Raw genomic sequence first — 19,471 nt, 5'->3', positions numbered from 1 at the left:
AGATTGTTGGATGAAATACAAACTAACCTTGCTTACTTATTTCAAAGCAAGGGCACATATTTCAGCCTTGTGGGAAAAAACGGACAAAGAGTTGACGAAAAGCTTACAGCACCTGGTATTCCCAGGCGGTCTCCCATCCAAGTACTAACCAGGCCCGACCCTGCTTAGCTTCCGAGATCAGACGAGATCAGGCGTACTCAGGCCGGTGTGGTCGTAAGCGAGAAACTATCTCTTGGTGCACTATGTTAAGTGAAAGTGAGTCTGATTAACAGCTGTTGCATTTTCACCATTTAGATAAGCATCTTTGTGTCACTCAAAAAGTGGAAGAAATTGCATATACTGTAGAAATAATTTGTAGCACAGATTGTTGGATGAAATACAAACTAACCTTGCTTACTTATTTCAAAGCAAGGGCACATATTTCAGCCTTGTGGGAAAAAACGGACAAAGAGTTGACAAAAGCTTACAGCACCTGGTATTCCCAGGCGGTCTCCCATCCAAGTACTAACCAGGCCCGACCCTGCTTAGCTTCCGAGATCAGACGAGATCAGGCGTACTCAGGCCGGTGTGGTCGTAAGCGAGAAACTATCTCTTGGTGCACTATGTTAAGTGAAAGTGAGTCTGATTAACAGCTGTTGCATTTTCACCATTTAGATAAGCATCTTTGTGTCACTCAAAAAGTGGAAGAAATTGCATATACTGTAGAAATAATTTGTAGCACAGATTGTTGGATGAAATACAAACTAACCTTGCTTACTTATTTCAAAGCAAGGGCACATATTTCAGCCTTGTGGGAAAAAACGGACAAAGAGTTGACGAAAAGCTTACAGCACCTGGTATTCCCAGGCGGTCTCCCATCCAAGTACTAACCAGGCCCGACCCTGCTTAGCTTCCGAGATCAGACGAGATCAGGCGTACTCAGGCCGGTGTGGTCGTAAGCGAGAACTATCTCTTGGTGCACTATGTTAAGTGAAAGTGAGTCTGATTAACAGCTGTTGCATTTTCACCATTTAGATAAGCATCTTTGTGTCACTCAAAAAGTGGAAGAAATTGCATATACTGTAGAAATAATTTGTAGCACAGATTGTTGGATGAAATACAAACTAACCTTGCTTACTTATTTCAAAGCAAGGGCACATATTTCAGCCTTGTGGGAAAAACGGACAAAGAGTTGACGAAAAGCTTACAGCACCTGGTATTCCCAGGCGGTCTCCCATCCAAGTACTAACCAGGCCCGACCCTGCTTAGCTTCCGAGATCAGACGAGATCAGGCGTACTCAGGCCGGTGTGGTCGTAAGCGAGAAACTATCTCTTGGTGCACTATGTTAAGTGAAAGTGAGTCTGATTAACAGCTGTTGCATTTTCACCATTTAGATAAGCATCTTTGTGTCACTCAAAAAGTGGAAGAAATTGCATATACTGTAGAAATAATTTGTAGCACAGATTGTTGGATGAAATACAAACTAACCTTGCTTACTTATTTCAAAGCAAGGGCACATATTTCAGCCTTGTGGGAAAAAACGGACAAAGAGTTGACGAAAAGCTTACAGCACCTGGTATTCCCAGGCGGTCTCCCATCCAAGTACTAACCAGGCCCGACCCTGCTTAGCTTCCGAGATCAGACGAGATCAGGCGTACTCAGGCCGGTGTGGTCGTAAGCGAGAAACTATCTCTTGGTGCACTATGTTAAGTGAAAGTGAGTCTGATTAACAGCTGTTGCATTTTCACCATTTAGATAAGCATCTTTGTGTCACTCAAAAAGTGGAAGAAATTGCATATACTGTAGAAATAATTTGTAGCACAGATTGTTGGATGAAATACAAACTAACCTTGCTTACTTATTTCAAAGCAAGGGCACATATTTCAGCCTTGTGGGAAAAAACGGACAAAGAGTTGACGAAAAGCTTACAGCACCTGGTATTCCCAGGCGGTCTCCCATCCAAGTACTAACCAGGCCCGACCCTGCTTAGCTTCCGAGATCAGACGAGATCAGGCGTACTCAGGCCGGTGTGGTCGTAAGCGAGAAACTATCTCTTGGTGCACTATGTTAAGTGAAAGTGAGTCTGATTAACAGCTGTTGCATTTTCACCATTTAGATAAGCATCTTTGTGTCACTCAAAAAGTGGAAGAAATTGCATATACTGTAGAAATAATTTGTAGCACAGATTGTTGGATGAAATACAAACTAACCTTGCTTACTTATTTCAAAGCAAGGGCACATATTTCAGCCTTGTGGGAAAAAACGGACAAAGAGTTGACGAAAAGCTTACAGCACCTGGTATTCCCAGGCGGTCTCCCATCCAAGTACTAACCAGGCCCGACCCTGCTTAGCTTCCGAGATCAGACGAGATCAGGCGTACTCAGGCCGGTGTGGTCGTAAGCGAGAAACTATCTCTTGGTGCACTATGTTAAGTGAAAGTGAGTCTGATTAACAGCTGTTGCATTTTCACCATTTAGATAAGCATCTTTGTGTCACTCAAAAAGTGGAAGAAATTGCATATACTGTAGAAATAATTTGTAGCACAGATTGTTGGATGAAATACAAACTAACCTTGCTTACTTATTTCAAAGCAAGGGCACATATTTCAGCCTTGTGGGAAAAACGGACAAAGAGTTGACGAAAAGCTTACAGCACCTGGTATTCCCAGGCGGTCTCCCATCCAAGTACTAACCAGGCCCGACCCTGCTTAGCTTCCGAGATCAGACGAGATCAGGCGTACTCAGGCCGGTGTGGTCGTAAGCGAGAAACTATCTCTTGGTGCACTATGTTAAGTGAAAGTGAGTCTGATTAACAGCTGTTGCATTTTCACCATTTAGATAAGCATCTTTGTGTCACTCAAAAAGTGGAAGAAATTGCATATACTGTAGAAATAATTTGTAGCACAGATTGTTGGATGAAATACAAACTAACCTTGCTTACTTATTTCAAAGCAAGGGCACATATTTCAGCCTTGTGGGAAAAAACGGACAAAGAGTTGACGAAAAGCTTACAGCACCTGGTATTCCCAGGCGGTCTCCCATCCAAGTACTAACCAGGCCCGACCCTGCTTAGCTTCCGAGATCAGACGAGATCAGGCGTACTCAGGCCGGTGTGGTCGTAAGCGAGAAACTATCTCTTGGTGCACTATGTTAAGTGAAAGTGAGTCTGATTAACAGCTGTTGCATTTTCACCATTTAGATAAGCATCTTTGTGTCACTCAAAAAGTGGAAGAAATTGCATATACTGTAGAAATAATTTGTAGCACAGATTGTTGGATGAAATACAAACTAACCTTGCTTACTTATTTCAAAGCAAGGGCACATATTTCAGCCTTGTGGGAAAAAACGGACAAAGAGTTGACGAAAAGCTTACAGCACCTGGTATTCCCAGGCGGTCTCCCATCCAAGTACTAACCAGGCCCGACCCTGCTTAGCTTCCGAGATCAGACGAGATCAGGCGTACTCAGGCCGGTGTGGTCGTAAGCGAGAAACTATCTCTTGGTGCACTATGTTAAGTGAAAGTGAGTCTGATTAACAGCTGTTGCATTTTCACCATTTAGATAAGCATCTTTGTGTCACTCAAAAAGTGGAAGAAATTGCATATACTGTAGAAATAATTTGTAGCACAGATTGTTGGATGAAATACAAACTAACCTTGCTTACTTATTTCAAAGCAAGGGCACATATTTCAGCCTTGTGGGAAAAAACGGACAAAGAGTTGACGAAAAGCTTACAGCACCTGGTATTCCCAGGCGTCTCCCATCCAAGTACTAACCAGGCCCGACCCTGCTTAGCTTCCGAGATCAGACGAGATCAGGCGTACTCAGGCCGGTGTGGTCGTAAGCGAGAAACTATCTCTTGGTGCACTATGTTAAGTGAAAGTGAGTCTGATTAACAGCTGTTGCATTTTCACCATTTAGATAAGCATCTTTGTGTCACTCAAAAAGTGGAAGAAATTGCATATACTGTAGAAATAATTTGTAGCACAGATTGTTGGATGAAATACAAACTAACCTTGCTTACTTATTTCAAAGCAAGGGCACATATTTCAGCCTTGTGGGAAAAAACGGACAAAGAGTTGACGAAAAGCTTACAGCACCTGGTATTCCCAGGCGGTCTCCCATCCAAGTACTAACCAGGCCCGACCCTGCTTAGCTTCCGAGATCAGACGAGATCAGGCGTACTCAGGCCGGTGTGGTCGTAAGCGAGAAACTATCTCTTGGTGCACTATGTTAAGTGAAAGTGAGTCTGATTAACAGCTGTTGCATTTTCACCATTTAGATAAGCATCTTTGTGTCACTCAAAAAGTGGAAGAAATTGCATATACTGTAGAAATAATTTGTAGCACAGATTGTTGGATGAAATACAAACTAACCTTGCTTACTTATTTCAAAGCAAGGGCACATATTTCAGCCTTGTGGGAAAAAACGGACAAAGAGTTGACGAAAAGCTTACAGCACCTGGTATTCCCAGGCGGTCTCCCATCCAAGTACTAACCAGGCCGACCCTGCTTAGCTTCCGAGATCAGACGAGATCAGGCGTACTCAGGCCGGTGTGGTCGTAAGCGAGAAACTATCTCTTGGTGCACTATGTTAAGTGAAAGTGAGTCTGATTAACAGCTGTTGCATTTTCACCATTTAGATAAGCATCTTTGTGTCACTCAAAAGTGGAAGAAATTGCATATACTGTAGAAATAATTTGTAGCACAGATTGTTGGATGAAATACAAACTAACCTTGCTTACTTATTTCAAAGCAAGGGCACATATTTCAGCCTTGTGGGAAAAAACGGACAAAGAGTTGACGAAAAGCTTACAGCACCTGGTATTCCCAGGCGGTCTCCCATCCAAGTACTAACCAGGCCCGACCCTGCTTAGCTTCCGAGATCAGACGAGATCAGGCGTACTCAGGCCGGTGTGGTCGTAAGCGAGAAACTATCTCTTGGTGCACTATGTTAAGTGAAAGTGAGTCTGATTAACAGCTGTTGCATTTTCACCATTTAGATAAGCATCTTTGTGTCACTCAAAAAGTGGAAGAAATTGCATATACTGTAGAAATAATTTGTAGCACAGATTGTTGGATGAAATACAAACTAACCTTGCTTACTTATTTCAAAGCAAGGGCACATATTTCAGCCTTGTGGGAAAAAACGGACAAAGAGTTGACGAAAAGCTTACAGCACCTGGTATTCCCAGGCGGTCTCCCATCCAAGTACTAACCAGGCCCGACCCTGCTTAGCTTCCGAGATCAGACGAGATCAGGCGTACTCAGGCCGGTGTGGTCGTAAGCGAGAAACTATCTCTTGGTGCACTATGTTAAGTGAAAGTGAGTCTGATTAACAGCTGTTGCATTTTCACCATTTAGATAAGCATCTTTGTGTCACTCAAAAAGTGGAAGAAATTGCATATACTGTAGAAATAATTTGTAGCACAGATTGTTGGATGAAATACAAACTAACCTTGCTTACTTATTTCAAAGCAAGGGCACATATTTCAGCCTTGTGGGAAAAAACGGACAAAGAGTTGACAAAAAGCTTACAGCACCTGGTATTCCCAGGCGGTCTCCCATCCAAGTACTAACCAGGCCCGACCCTGCTTAGCTTCCGAGATCAGACGAGATCAGGCGTACTCAGGCCGGTGTGGTCGTAAGCGAGAAACTATCTCTTGGTGCACTATGTTAAGTGAAAGTGAGTCTGATTAACAGCTGTTGCATTTTCACCATTTAGATAAGCATCTTTGTGTCACTCAAAAAGTGGACAAATTGCATATACTGTAGAAATAATTTGTAGCACAGATTGTTGGATGAAATACAAACTAACCTTGCTTACTTATTTCAAAGCAAGGGCACATATTTCAGCCTTGTGGGAAAAAGGACAAAGAGTTGACGAAAAGCTTACAGCACCTGGTATTCCCAGGCGTCTCCCATCCAAGTACTAACCAGGCCCGACCCTGCTTAGCTTCCGAGATCAGACGAGATCAGGCGTACTCAGGCCGGTGTGGTCGTAAGCGAGAAACTATCTCTTGGTGCACTATGTTAAGTGAAAGTGAGTCTGATTAACAGCTGTTGCATTTTCACCATTTAGATAAGCATCTTTGTGTCACTCAAAAAGTGGAAGAAATTGCATATACTGTAGAAATAATTTGTAGCACAGATTGTTGGATGAATACAAACTAACCTTGCTTACTTATTTCAAAGCAAGGGCACATATTTCAGCCTTGTGGGAAAAAACGGACAAAGAGTTGACAAAAAGCTTACAGCACCTGGTATTCCCAGGCGGTCTCCATCCAATGTTTTGATAGTTTGTTCAATGTTCTTTCTTTAATTAAAGAAGTATGTACGCTTACCACGCTGCACCTTGGTCTCCTCCATACAACGACTGTGACAGAATGGCTGTACAATTGAGTTAGTTGGTAGAACTCCAGATTTGGCTAGAGGTGATATGTGAGAGAGAAGGGAGGAGGAGGAGTGAGTCAGGTAAATTAGATTGAACTCTGTTGAAGAAGTGAGACAGAAGGATGAGTTTTCTGCAGCTTCCTTCCCCTGTTTCCAGTCCTCCTTCCACCCATCCAATATAATGTTCCATTTATTCATGTTTATTATCGTCACACACTAAAGCCACAGTCTGGGATTTGTGTTTCAGCCTAACAGTTGCCCTGCCACTCGGTTTGGTGAACTGAGGGATGGAGCTGGGAAATGTAACCACACTCAAACTCAGACGGAACTCTGGATTTAGGGACTGTGCGTGTGTGTTTGTAACTCAAAGTTCATTTTATAAAGGGAGTAAGAGGGTCAATGTCAGAGCAGAGGGTAGTGCTGTAAAATTGATAGAACCATTGAGCGACTACATGAGAAAAGGATGAGGTGGAGGGAGAGAGGATGAAAGGGAAAAGTATGTCATATGTGCATGATGCATTGTAAGTCGTGTGTGTGTGTGTGCAACCACGCATCAATCATCAAACACCGGAAATGATGTGTACGTGCCAAATGTATGTTGCCATGGCAACAAAGCAAACACTCCCATACACCGATGTACACGCACACAACATGCAGTACAAATAGAAGCTGGCGCTACGCAGTTCCCCTTCCCTTCGCAGTCAGGGGAAGTGGAAAGTCATAGTCCTGCCTCTTTCGGTTCATCTCTGACATTTCAGTTAACATTTGAACATGAACACAAGACTAATTCTGATGTCGCTCTCTAAATTGATTTGTAGTTGACGTTAAAGTGCTCGGGGTCAAATCTTTATTTCCAAGTTTGTACTGTTAATGTTACCACAGAACCTAGCCAGAAATACACATCACACAAAGTCATGGCAACTGTGTTTTTCTCAGGCTCTTTTACCTGCTAAGGGCAATTTGCTGTACATCATATGGAACATCATGGACGCATAAATAGTACTCTGATAAACAACTTAGGCCTCTACATTACATTTTGACACGCCTACTCTAACATTTTGATTTCAGAATCTGACTGTTCTCTAAATAATTCAAATAAACGGTTTCACTTCTTATTCTAGTTAGGCTATGTGCTCCACCTTTAAAGTGACCACCTACAGCAGTAGCCTAGTTCTGGCCAGGCCCGGTCAAACAAGGTTATGCCGTTACTTTCTGGAATACAAATCTACTGTATGTAGCATGAATGAACCTTTTGTAGTGAGGTTGGGACTGTGCGTGTGGTTGGTTCGTGCTTCATACAGAGTCTATTAGAACTAACTTCTCAGCCCTGTGTTAGTTAGTAGACCCTGTTAGTTTCTCAGAGCCAAATGGAAACTCCAGCTTTCTCTGTCATTATGAGGTGAAATCTGGATAGTCAGTGCTTCACGGCCAGCCTGACTGGGCTTAGCGCCTTCACACACACCTACCCAACAGCAGGCTGGCAGACACAGACACCCAAATCTGGGAACACAAACACACCCAACATAGGGCACTCACTTATACACACACACCCAACACAGGGCACTCACTTATACACACACACCCAACACAGGGCACTCACTTATACACACACACACGCAACACAGGGCACTCACTTATACACACACACAACCAACAAAGGGCACTCACTTATACACACACACAACCAACAAAGGGCACTCACTTATACACACACACACACCCAAGACAGGGCACTCACTTATACACACACACACCTAAAACAGACTACTCACTTATACACACACACCCAACAAAGGGCACTCACTTATACACACACACACACACACAACACAGGGCACTCACTTATACACACACACACACACACACACACACACACACACACACACACACACACACACACACACACACACACACACACACTCAGGAAAAACAACTGGAGACCCGTCTCTTCCCCTCTCCTTTCTCTGTCTCGCTCTGCCTTTCCCAAACCACAAAAAGCTCCCATTCTCCATGTTAACCCTTCGCTCCATAGCACTGCAGTCTCCTCCTCTCCCTCTCACCATCCTTGTCTACCCGGATACAGATACCCGGGAATAACAACCCCCCCCCCCCCTCCCCCTTTACGTAACACTTAAAGCCCCGCACTGGCTCCCAGACCATGGCAACAGACTACCACACATCTGGATAGACTAACACTCATTCATATCGTGATAGTTATATTACCGTGTATATATAGTCAAATACACAAGGGCAGGCTTATGCGTCACTATTGTACTTCATAAAACATATATTTTTTGGGGGGTCTAAAAAGTGCATTTTTAATGTTCCTCTGAAGTACAGGTGCTCTCCGACCTGAGTTAGACTTAGCTTTACTTTAGGAGAGGAGTTTTTATTTTAGGGAGGTCGAACATCTCTCTTCCCGCTCTCCTCCTCTCTCTCCTGCTAGAGTGTTTTCCCAGGTTGTCTGGCATGGCTCTGTCTGTCTGCTGGTGCTTTATCTGCTGGCTCATACTGCCTCCAGGTGGACAAACACACACATTACATCTCAGCCACAGAACAGGGACAGGGGAGGACGGTGCACCTAGACGCTGATCTGGTGTCAGTTTGGTGTGTTCCCCCCTATAATGGTTAGGGTTTGGCAATGTTGAGTTGATCCTAGATCAGTGGCTAGGGAGTGAGAACAGGAGAAGTACTGTGCTCTGAAACATGGTAATGCTCAGTGTTAGTGCGCATGTGTCCTGTGTCTGAAAATAACAGACGATAAAGAGCTCGACTGTCGATGGTGGATATGTGTGTACCGAAGAACACTGAGCATCTCTTGTACCCATGTCCATGATTTCTCTGGGCAGGCTGGATCACACACTGAAACACACACAGCTTATGGTCTCAGGAAAGCTTCAGGTGGACGTGACGCACACTAGTTCTGCGTTTTTACAGAAGCTGAATTCCATGATTTGATTACGCACGAATAGATGACATCATAACGCTCTGTCTCTAGGGAAGACACAGAGGCCAGGTGGAGGGTGGTGTGTGTTGTGGTGCGTTCAGGGGGCCATTGGTCTCCACAAGTGACATGGGGACCTGTGCCCAACATGACTGTTACCGTGGTAACTGTGGAGGGTGGCAAATCGAGTTATAATTGGGTAGAGCAAATGACTAGTAGGAGGAAGGAGAGAGGGGGGGAGAGATGGATTTGGGGAGTGGGAGAAAGAGGCGAGAGAGAGAGACTGTGGCGTGCCCCTATATGTGATGCCAGGTGAGAGTGGGAGTCAGGGTGGGTGTTGGAGGGAGAAAGAGGCGAGAGAGAGAGACTGTGGCGTGCCCCTATATGTGATGCCAGGTGAGAGTGAGAGTCAGGGTGGGTGTTGGAGGGAGAAAGAGGCGAGAGAGAGAGACTGTGGCGTGCCCCTATATGTGATGCCAGGTGAGAGTGGGAGTCAGGGTGGGTGTTGGAGGGAGAAAGAGGCGAGAGAGAGAGACTGTGGCGTGCCCCTATATGTGATGCCAGGTGAGAGTGGGAGTCAAGGTGGGTGTTGGAGGGAGAAAGAGGAGAGAGAGAGAGACTGTGGCGTGCCCCTATATGTGATGTCAGATGAGAGTGGGAGTCAGGGTGGGTGTTGGAGGGGGCGGAAAGTCAGGGACTTCACGTAGAGCCTCATGTCAGAGAACCGGAAACACCTTCAGAGAAACTGGACATAAACGCACAGACACACACACACACACCCGCAGCACAGATCAACACCTCATACAGTGTGAAGATATTCCTGTACACACAGAGTATTATGCAGTCCCTCAATATGTAGCTTTTGGTTCGATGAGAACAAACTCCTACACAGATACAGTGCAGAGCTCCACCAATCAGAGACAGGGAGATCGTTAAGCTTAGCTGAGGTGGTCTCTCTTTCGGGATTTTCTCCCTTTAATTTCAACACTCTCCTCTCCATGTCCTTTCATTTTGTCCGGAGGACTAGTAGTTTGTCACTATTCAGTCAAGTCTGCATGGTGATCTATTAGGTTTCTCAGAGGTAGGAGAGTATTCAGCCCAAGTGATCTCATAATTCTACGTTTAGTCTATCCTCAATTTAATGGCTTGAATGTCTATTGATAATCTCTTGTATTTCCTGCCTGTTGTTCTGTGATCTGTCTTCAACCGCGTGCTGTTTCATTTGTTGCTACCCAACATTCTTTCCTACCAAACATAATCACACAGCCTACCAAACATAATCACACAGCCTACCAAACATAATCACACAGCCTACCAAACAAAATGACTCTTGTATAACTTGCATATGTTAAAGCCCCCATGTAGTCTTTTTCTTTTTATATCATCACTGTGGGCCCAATTCAGACATAGGAAATGAATACCTTTCCTACACACTCTCAGTAGTTGGTATTCACACTTACCTTATGCCAGGTACAAAGCAGGCTTTTCCGGCGTGGTTCCCTTGTGCGCTCTGAATACATTTTATTCAACCGCTGAAAACCCAACCACTTGCCGGCCAACAGATTTTCTCATTGAGTTTTGATTCAATGTATCTAAAGCCATCCCTTTAAATGTTGCACCTTTAATTAGAATTGTCTCAACAGACTATATGGAGGGAACAGTTCAGATATTAGGGATCAATGAAAGAAAGACATGGAAATACGTGTATATTCATCTCTGTTTCATCATCTTGTAGATGATTTAGGGCTAGGAAAGCATTTATAAACTCATACAAAACTGGTTTGTAGAGCCTTTACGCACAAAATATACTGAATAAAAATATAATCCGCGATAATTTCAAAGATTTGACTGAGTTACAGTTCATAGAAGGAAATCAGTTAATTTAATACATTCATTAGGTTCTGATCGATGTATTTCACATTACTGGGAATATAGATATCCATCGGTTGATCACAGATACCTTTCATTTAAAAAAGTAGGGCCGTGGATCAGAAAACCAGTCAGTAGATGTTGACCACCATTTGCCTCATGCAGCGTGACACATCTCCTTCACATAGAGTTGATCAGGCTGTTGATTGTGGCGTTGATATTTTAGTCCAGTGTAGTTTAATAACAGTGTACCCTCAGCGACAGGGCTGTAACCTCCCCTCTCTCCCTCTGTAGTGGTTTATATGTATTGACATGGTCAGAGCTCAGGGCCGTTTCAAAGCTGCAGTCTCTCACTTTCTTCATCGAGGTCGGGTCTAATGCCCATTAGTTTATCCGTTCGCTTAACGCCACAGGCTTGGGCATTCCCATGACAGAAGTGACTCCCTCAGAGACTGGGGAGAAAATCCCAGCTGAATGGACAACACAATGAATGAGAGATTAGAACACTTCAAAAAACAAGGCTGTTTCGACTGCCATTTAAATGTTGATGAAGTTCATCTTTCAATTTTTCCTGAATTTTTCATTTAAGCAAAAAGGTAGGATGCTGTTGACAGTAACTGAGAGCAGATGCTGTATGTCTGTCTTTCAGTAGTGGTTCTGGAACGTTAATATAAGTTCTTTACTATGACAACAACATCGGCCTGATCTGAGCTAGTCGTGCTCGCTGTGACCTTATTGGCTGGCTCCCAAAGCTCCCTGTGAGATGACTGGCTAGAAGAGGGAGATTAGACACTCCCTCTATTGTATTTGAACAGAACACTTCAAATAAAATGTACACTGTGCTGGAGGGTATTAGATACACTATTTGTCATAGTTTAGACTGTGTTATGAACTACGCTATTTGCAGCTATTAGTGAGAATTGTGTTTAGATGTACTGTGCCAACACACTCAATTTGTCATAATGTGTGTATGTTTTCTATTAGCAGCAGTATTAGTGATAAATGATGTGGACATCTATAGGCAACCTTTTATCCAGTTATAGGAGTTGCAGTCAGTGCCCTTAGTAGTTGATTTGTGTGTTTGTACTCACTGCAGTGTGTGTGTGTGTGTGTGTGTGTGTGTGTGTGTGTGTGTGTGTGTGTGTGTGTGTGTGTGTGTGTGTGTGTGTGTGTGTGTGTGTGTGTGTGTGTGTGTGTGTGTGTGTGTGTGTGTGATCCATCTCCCCCATCTCTGGCCTCTCCACCCTTCCTCCCATAAGAGAAGTTCTGTTTTCCCTCCCTCTCTCCTCCCCTCTACACAGAATGACTGTTAGTTTATTTTTACACTGATACTACCTCCCTCTCTTCTATTCCCACCCATTTTTCCCTGTTTTCCCTGTCCTCTAAAACCTCCACCACTCATTTTCTTTCTCAGTCCTGGTTTGTGTGTAAGTGTGACTGCGTATGTGTGTACAGGTGTGCATGTGTATACAGTACACGCTTGTGTTCTTGTATCTGTCAGAAAGCGTGTGTGTACATGATGTGTGTGCTCAACATATACACACACACACACATTTAAAAGTCAGTCTAGGGAATGTTAAGCTGCACTATGGAAACATTTTGAAAATGTATATGGAATTTTAATGGCCTTTTTATGGTGGAAAATGACATCATTGCTCGCCTCCCCTCTCCGTTTCTGACTAATGACACGGAAACTGAGAGAAACGCTCCACAAACAACTCAATCATTTACCACTCAGTTTACATGCCAGTGTGTGTGTGTGTCTGTGGCGTACACATGTGGTTAAATAACATGTTGTAATAGAGTGAATAATTGTCCAATCATCTGATTTTATGGTGGTGAAAATGTATTTCATCGTTCCACAACCATTAGGCTACTTCTAATACTTCTAATGCTCATGACTACCATTATGTAGAACTGCTGCTGCTGTCTGTACTGACACTATTTAAAACACAATGGTAGTGGAGCAATTAGTTGAAGAAGTAGTAGAATAGTAGTCTAGTTGGAAAAGACACTAGCGTTGGTTCCTCTAAGCTTCTCTAATGCTGCTAATTACTCATTACCAATACTCTGTCTCTTTTTAGCATTCCTATAATTCAGTCACATGATGTGTGTGTATGCACTGCTGAGTCATAAAACACATGGCTGAGCACTGAGCAGCAGTTATAACATCAGAGAGTAGGCTACATTAGATGATGCTAGATGACTGGTTACACTGTAATAACCCTACAGGCTCAGAGGATAAATGACATGATTCCTGGAATGTGGAAGGGAATTGTCTGGAAATATTATTAATGCATTTAATAACAAAAAGCCCAAAGATACAGATAGTGTGGTCTCACAGGCATCCCCGGGTTGTCACTAGTTACCACAGCCACAAAGTCAGAATCCCTGCCTATTTCTACAATTCATCTCCTTAAAATAGGATTTTAAACCTAACTCTAACCTTAGTGGAACTGACAGAATTTTAGCAACATGACATTTGATTTAAAAAATCAGTTCATATACACCACCAGGAAGAATATTACACTTTAAAAAATATATATATATATTCTAAGCGAGCATGTTTAAATTTTTTTTTTTTTTTTTTCATGTTTTCATAAATTAATAGAATGTTTGGGAACAACGTATAGTAAGGCATTTGTGAGAATTCTATAGCAATATAGAGTGGGAAAGCGGCCATGCGTTTGGACAATTAATAGACACAGCAGTAAATAAAACCTAATAAAAACATACAGTACCAGTCAAAGGTTTGGACACACCTACTCATTCCAGGGTTTTTGTTTATTTGCACTATTTTCTACATTGTAGAATAATAGTAAAGCCATCAAAACTAGTAAATAACACAAATGGGATCATGTAGTAACCAAAAAAGTGTTAAACAAATCAACATGTTTTATATTTGAGATTCTTCAAAGTAGCCCTTTGCCTTGATGACATCTTTGCACACTCTTGGCATTCTCTCAAGGGGCAGAATGATAGATTTTCACCTTGTCAGCTCGGGATTCGATCCAGCAAGCTTTCAGTTACTGGCCCAACACTCTAACCACTAGGCTAGCTAGATAGCCAGAGTGAATTTGCTAACGCAAGAGATATGCTAGGTAACTGGATGACAGTTATTCAAGTTCTTGCTAGCTAACCAAATGACACCTGCATCTCTAGCTGGAAGAAAAAAAAAGTCACTCACCCACTCCTCCAATGGCATGACTTCCTCCTAGCAGCTAGCTAGCTAACTAATGTTAGGCTCTGTTTTTATCTTGCTACATAAATAGATATGCTAGTCTATTAGCCATGTTATGACTTACTTGTTATCATAGCCCTTGCTAGTTTGATTGTCAAATCAAATCAAATGTATTTATATAGCCCTTCGTACATCAGCTGATATCTCAAAGTGCTGTACAGAAACCCAGCCTAAAACCCCAAACAGCAAGCAATGCAGGTGTAGAAGCACGGTGGCTAGGAAAAACTCCCTAGAAAGGCCAAAACCTAGGAAGAAACCTAGAGAGGAACCAGGCTATGTGGGGTGGCCAGTCCTCTTCTGGCTGTGCCGGGTGGAGATTATAACAGAACATGGCCAAGATGTTCAAATGTTCATAAATGACCAGCATGGTCAAATAATAATAATCAAAAGCAGAACAGTTGAAACTGGAGGTGGACTGGGGACAGCAAGGAGTCATCATGTCAGATAGTCCCGAGGCATGGTCCTAGGGCTCAGGTCCTCCGAGAGAGAGAAAGAAAGAGAGAATTAGAGAGAGCATACTTAAATTCACACAGGACATCGGATAGGACAGGAGAAGTACTCCAGATATAAGAAACGGACCCTAGCCCCCCGACACATAAACTACTGCAGCATAAATACTGGAGGCTGAGACAGGAGGGGTCAGGAGACACTGTGGCCCCATCCGATGACACCCCAGGACAAGGCCAAACAGGAAGGATATAACCCCACCCACTTTGCCAAAGCACAGCCCCCACACCACTAGAGGGATATCTTCAACCACCAACTTACCATCCTGAGACAAGGCCGAGTATAGCCCACAAAGATCTCCGCCACGGCACAACCCAAGGGGGGGCGCCAACCCAGACAGGAAGATCACATCAGTGACTCAACCCACTCAAGTGACGCACCCCTCCTAGGGACGGTATGAAAGAGCCCTATTGGCATTCCAGTCTTAGTTACATTTGTCAGTTTTTGTCCAAAATATTCAGTCATTGAAACTGAAACTGTGATTCCCGAATGGAGGCAGCAAACAATGTACCAGGCCAGCTGTGATTTACAACCTGATAGCAATATGTTTTGGACTACCAAGAAGTGTATTGGTGAATTATAATCTTGCATTCAACTGCATCCATCTATTCTGGCAACAATGCCTTAGTATACCTCATGGGATGTTGAGTCAAATAGAACCTTTTTTTAAATATTTTTTATAAAAGTTGTTTTTTGTAGCATAAACTTGGAATTTATTTTATTTGTATTTTTAACTGATATTTTTAACTTGTCTGTTTGTTTGTTTCATATCTGCAAAGTAGTTAAAACACTTGTCATTTGCAACCCCACTGCTAACCTTGCCTAACCTTAAATTAAGACCAAAAAGCACATTTTTGTTTTCATACATTTTTACTATATTGCCAATTTTACTTTGTGGCTGTGCTATCTAGTGGAAACTGCTTCACAGCTCCACTTCAAAGTTTGATTTCTAGAGCGCCCGCTATGCAGATGGACGAACTCGGTACTGCATGTGTTTTTTTAAACTATCCTTATTTAAACTTCTGTCATGCGATTTGTTGTCCTCCATCCGAGTGTCTCTGTTCGATTTGCTTGCTCTGCAATCAATCTTGCATACTACCTAAAATAGACCAATGGAGATGGGACATGGGCGGGATTATGTAAAGTAATTATTGCGGTATGATTCAGGTTGGGGAACTTGGGCTTTGTAGCCAATAAATTAACGCCAGATACGTAACGGTTGGATTGAATAACATAAGAGCCAATACGAAGTCATGTTCCAATTTTATATGTATTTTTTTAGGAGCTCTATTTCAGTGCAGTGATCAGTGACTGACCGATGAGATTTGCATATGACTGACATTCCAGTGTATATTTGAACCAATCAGCGGTCACGGCGGTGGGATGACAGGTGGCTGCCTTGACCAATGGCGGAGCTTAGATGTAGAGAAAAGGCGGGGCACGGATGGGCGAGGTTGACACAGTGAAAGAGCGAGAGGGGGCAGCCTAGTTTACAACAAGAGGGAGGGGAAAAGAAAGAAAGGGCCAGACGAAGCCAGAGAGAAGAAATTGTGGAGAAGAGAGTTGAGCTAAAGTGAGATGTTATGATACGTTAACTTTTCTACTACAAATACCTGCTGAGCTGACGGACAGGAGTGGGCGCGCGCGAAGTGATCTGCTGCAGGCGGAGATCGCACCGGACCTCGAGCTGCTATTTCTATATAAAGCCCACGATTCCACGGATCTGTGTCAGAGCATCTCCAGCTGGTCTCTCGCTGCGGTTTCCTGCCGTTTTCTTTGGTCCAAGGGGAGCAGCAACCAACATAGAACAGTGCTCTGGTCTCGCCCCACTTTCTGTCATTGGGGTCCGAGTTATCATCATCGCTGCTGCTCATGACAGCGCTGGAGTGAAATACTTCTGCTAACTAAATTTTCAGTCGATTATCTTTTTGAGACGTTGATATATACGAGGTAGGGGTGTGTGCGGGAGCCGACTGAGGCCAAGGTGGTGTTTAAAAAAAATATATTAACGTTAGTGGGGGTAGCGCATTGGTGGCTAGCTTGCAAAAACAATGGGTCTTTGGATTTAACCAGCAACTGGAGAGCCAGTGGGAGATGGGTGAATGCACCAGTTTTACGCACACCTGCATGTGATCCGCCTTGTGTGGTAGAACGTTAATTGATGGTGAATACGGTTTCACGTTGCTTTACATTTGAATATGAGTTTGTGCCAAAGCAATATAATATCAATGTTGGATGCTGACAGTAACCATACGGCTAAACAGACAGGTAGCTAACGGTTTTGGAAGTAAAAAATGCAGGCGTATTCAGACAGGTTTTAGTAAATTTAGCTACCATCTTATAGATCTAGTACTCAAGTCATTGTTCCTCAAATAAGTGGTTTCATGGTGTGAAGAAAAACAATAGTAACAGACATACGTGCTTCTACACCTGCATTGCTTGCTGTTTGGGGTTTTAGGCTGGGTTTCTGTACAGCACTTTGAGATATCAGCTGATGTACGAAGGGCTATATAAATAAATTTGATTTGATATGTTGTGTAAAGGAAGGGTAGTGTCATGAGGACAATAATTGCGTTTCTTTGACTGCTTTCTGTTTCTGTTCGGCGGGTGCAGGGCCAGGGTCCGGTGCACTTGAGGCTCGGGTTGCCTTCTCGAGTTGAACCATTCGGCTGTATTTTGAAGTAACACAGGCTATTTTGACTGACAATTGCAGTGCTACGTGCTTCTTCACCTGCATTGCTTGCTGTTTGGAGTTTTAGGCTGGGTTTCTGTACAGCACTTTGAGATATCAGCTGATGTACGAAGGGCTATATAAATTTGATGTGATACTTGCGTCAATGTAGACTGCAATAAACCCATCTGTGGTGGCCAGCTAACGTAAGATAAACAATTGGGGTTGTCACTTGTCCTCCAAACTTAAGCAAGAACATCCAAAGTAAAAGCATAATGTTGCTGAGCATAGCCTGCACTGGAGTTTATGGATGGCAAATAGCTGCTGCTAGCCTGTGTTCATTCAGCTAACTAGTAGTTGTGTATAACTTTACACACGGTCCGATGCATACGCAATTGATTGATAGATTCAGACATACACATCCCTTCAATAAACAAATCTAGCAGGATGATGAATTTGATAGCTTTGTCATTTTGAGCATTTGCATAACAAAAAGCTAGCCAGATAGCTAATGCACGTAGTTAGCTAGCCAGCTTGCTATCCACTGCTAGCAATTAATGTTAGTGTCGTCCAAGCTAGCTGTCAGACATTCTTGGTCGACTACATGCAATAAATCGAATACTCCGGAGATCGTTTCTGCCCTAAACAATTTACTAGCCTTTCGTACCATTTGTACATTGCTAAACTGAAGCGAGTACGTGTAGAGACAAGTTGAACATGGCCGCGAGGATAGCGTATGTCTCGGACTGATGTGCCAATTTACTCCGTGGATGAGGGTGAGGCCTAGTTAATTTACTCATGACCGCAGCACTCCAGTAATGTAAACAAACAGACGAGGGTACATCAGGGGTTATTAGATCAAGAGGAACACATACTTCTCCGATGATATTTAACATATTGTCCCATCTGTATCCTGTTGCAATTTGTGACTATTTGGCAATCCATTTTACATTGTGTTATTCCCCGTATTTCATGTTCTGCACTGGGGAAATATAATTTATCGTCAATGCGCGTGAATAAATAGGCTGCTCGCAGAGAATGCGGCATTCTGAAAATATGAACGCGTGAGCTGGTCTCATGTTGTTGACCGATACGCCTGGGACTTCATTTTAATCAGAAATCAACATTTACAGATATCTGTGCGCCACCGGGTAAATCATAATAGCGGTGCGTCTATTGCAGTGAACGTTGTGCGTGATGACCGCAATCTGAAGATAAGCGTCAGATACAGGCACCATCGAGCACTGTTGCTTTCTTGTTTCATCGATGGAGTTGCCATCCACTATACGATCTTGGATCACTGATGGATGTTTGAACACATGGATTTTTATCTGACATTGTAAAGGGACGTTTTCAAGGACCCTTTTTAATTGACTCACGTTTTTGGAAAAACCCAATTAAGGACCCTTTTCAACCATGTATTCATCAGAAAGCCCTCAATACCTCCGTCAAGGACTGAGCATGTTTGGTCAGTCATGGTCATTTACCTCTGTGTGTTTTTCATATTTGTCTCCAGCACCATTTTGAGTATTGTAGCATTATGAATTTACAGTGTGATATAAATGGTATATACAGGTCTTTCTTATGGCTGATTGATGCTCACATAGATCAGCTACCTGCTGGTGAGTTTCCAGAGGTGTCCCATATGGGGAGCAGCAACAGCCATGAGTATATACCTGAGGCTAATTGGTTAAGCCAGTGGGCCACTGGTTCTGGGAAGATGGGCCTTTGATAGTCACTTCTTGACCATACTAGAAAAGTGTTTAATATTGTCAAAAATAAACTATTAGCAAGTGTACGGGCTAACAACACTATGTTCCCCAAATCTGGAAATAGAATCTTGTTTATATGAAAGTTGAGATTGTTTAT

At 43.1% G+C, this 19,471-nt stretch overlaps 1 protein-coding gene, 14 non-coding genes and 3 pseudogenes across 16 annotated transcripts in view; 1 reads left to right on the top strand and 17 right to left on the bottom strand.

Annotated features, from left to right (window-relative positions):
• Positions 1-100: 100 nt before the first annotated feature.
• Positions 101-219, bottom strand: LOC116353214 (5S ribosomal RNA). Its single transcript, XR_004202582.1, has one exon. It is a non-coding gene; the product is annotated as a 5S ribosomal RNA (ribosomal RNA).
• Positions 220-460: 241 nt separating this feature from the next.
• On the bottom strand, positions 461-579 carry LOC116353213 (5S ribosomal RNA). Its single transcript, XR_004202581.1, has one exon. It is a non-coding gene; the product is annotated as a 5S ribosomal RNA (ribosomal RNA).
• Positions 580-821: 242 nt separating this feature from the next.
• Positions 822-940, bottom strand: LOC116353212 (5S ribosomal RNA). Its single transcript, XR_004202580.1, has one exon. It is a non-coding gene; the product is annotated as a 5S ribosomal RNA (ribosomal RNA).
• Positions 941-1,180: 240 nt separating this feature from the next.
• Positions 1,181-1,299, bottom strand: LOC116353211 (5S ribosomal RNA). Its single transcript, XR_004202579.1, has one exon. It is a non-coding gene; the product is annotated as a 5S ribosomal RNA (ribosomal RNA).
• A 242-nt stretch (positions 1,300-1,541) lies between these two features.
• LOC116353210 (5S ribosomal RNA) lies at positions 1,542-1,660 on the bottom strand. Its single transcript, XR_004202578.1, has one exon. It is a non-coding gene; the product is annotated as a 5S ribosomal RNA (ribosomal RNA).
• A 242-nt stretch (positions 1,661-1,902) lies between these two features.
• LOC116353209 (5S ribosomal RNA) lies at positions 1,903-2,021 on the bottom strand. The gene has a single exon (XR_004202577.1). It is a non-coding gene; the product is annotated as a 5S ribosomal RNA (ribosomal RNA).
• Positions 2,022-2,263: 242 nt separating this feature from the next.
• LOC116353198 (5S ribosomal RNA) lies at positions 2,264-2,382 on the bottom strand. The gene has a single exon (XR_004202566.1). It is a non-coding gene; the product is annotated as a 5S ribosomal RNA (ribosomal RNA).
• Positions 2,383-2,623: 241 nt separating this feature from the next.
• On the bottom strand, positions 2,624-2,742 carry LOC116353187 (5S ribosomal RNA). The gene has a single exon (XR_004202555.1). It is a non-coding gene; the product is annotated as a 5S ribosomal RNA (ribosomal RNA).
• Positions 2,743-2,984: 242 nt separating this feature from the next.
• LOC116353181 (5S ribosomal RNA) lies at positions 2,985-3,103 on the bottom strand. The gene has a single exon (XR_004202550.1). It is a non-coding gene; the product is annotated as a 5S ribosomal RNA (ribosomal RNA).
• A 242-nt stretch (positions 3,104-3,345) lies between these two features.
• Positions 3,346-3,464, bottom strand: LOC116353170 (5S ribosomal RNA). Its single transcript, XR_004202549.1, has one exon. It is a non-coding gene; the product is annotated as a 5S ribosomal RNA (ribosomal RNA).
• A 242-nt stretch (positions 3,465-3,706) lies between these two features.
• Positions 3,707-3,824, bottom strand: LOC116353168 (uncharacterized; annotated as a pseudogene).
• A 242-nt stretch (positions 3,825-4,066) lies between these two features.
• Positions 4,067-4,185, bottom strand: LOC116353248 (5S ribosomal RNA). The gene has a single exon (XR_004202614.1). It is a non-coding gene; the product is annotated as a 5S ribosomal RNA (ribosomal RNA).
• A 242-nt stretch (positions 4,186-4,427) lies between these two features.
• On the bottom strand, positions 4,428-4,545 carry LOC116353251 (uncharacterized; annotated as a pseudogene).
• A 241-nt stretch (positions 4,546-4,786) lies between these two features.
• On the bottom strand, positions 4,787-4,905 carry LOC116353237 (5S ribosomal RNA). Its single transcript, XR_004202605.1, has one exon. It is a non-coding gene; the product is annotated as a 5S ribosomal RNA (ribosomal RNA).
• A 242-nt stretch (positions 4,906-5,147) lies between these two features.
• LOC116353226 (5S ribosomal RNA) lies at positions 5,148-5,266 on the bottom strand. The gene has a single exon (XR_004202594.1). It is a non-coding gene; the product is annotated as a 5S ribosomal RNA (ribosomal RNA).
• Positions 5,267-5,508: 242 nt separating this feature from the next.
• On the bottom strand, positions 5,509-5,627 carry LOC116353215 (5S ribosomal RNA). Its single transcript, XR_004202583.1, has one exon. It is a non-coding gene; the product is annotated as a 5S ribosomal RNA (ribosomal RNA).
• Positions 5,628-5,866: 239 nt separating this feature from the next.
• LOC116353167 (uncharacterized) lies at positions 5,867-5,984 on the bottom strand (annotated as a pseudogene).
• Positions 5,985-16,231: 10,247 nt separating this feature from the next.
• LOC109877720 (protein capicua homolog) overlaps positions 16,232-19,471 on the top strand; it is a 36,029-nt gene continuing 32,789 nt past the window's right edge. The window contains exon 1 of one of the 2 annotated variants that reach the window (XM_031787159.1): positions 16,232-19,070. In XM_031787159.1, coding sequence (XP_031643019.1) covers positions 19,019-19,070 — 52 coding nt within the window. In that variant the 5' untranslated portion in view covers positions 16,232-19,018. The remainder of the gene's footprint in view (positions 19,071-19,471) is intronic. The other variant, XM_031787158.1, reaches the window with a different exon arrangement.

This window comes from Oncorhynchus kisutch, linkage group LG13, assembly GCF_002021735.2.
Source record: "Oncorhynchus kisutch isolate 150728-3 linkage group LG13, Okis_V2, whole genome shotgun sequence".
NCBI classification, from domain to species: domain Eukaryota; kingdom Metazoa; phylum Chordata; class Actinopteri; order Salmoniformes; family Salmonidae; genus Oncorhynchus; species Oncorhynchus kisutch.
The sequence above is the reverse complement of the archived record's forward strand: the minus strand, read 5'-3'. Positions and strand labels throughout refer to the sequence as shown.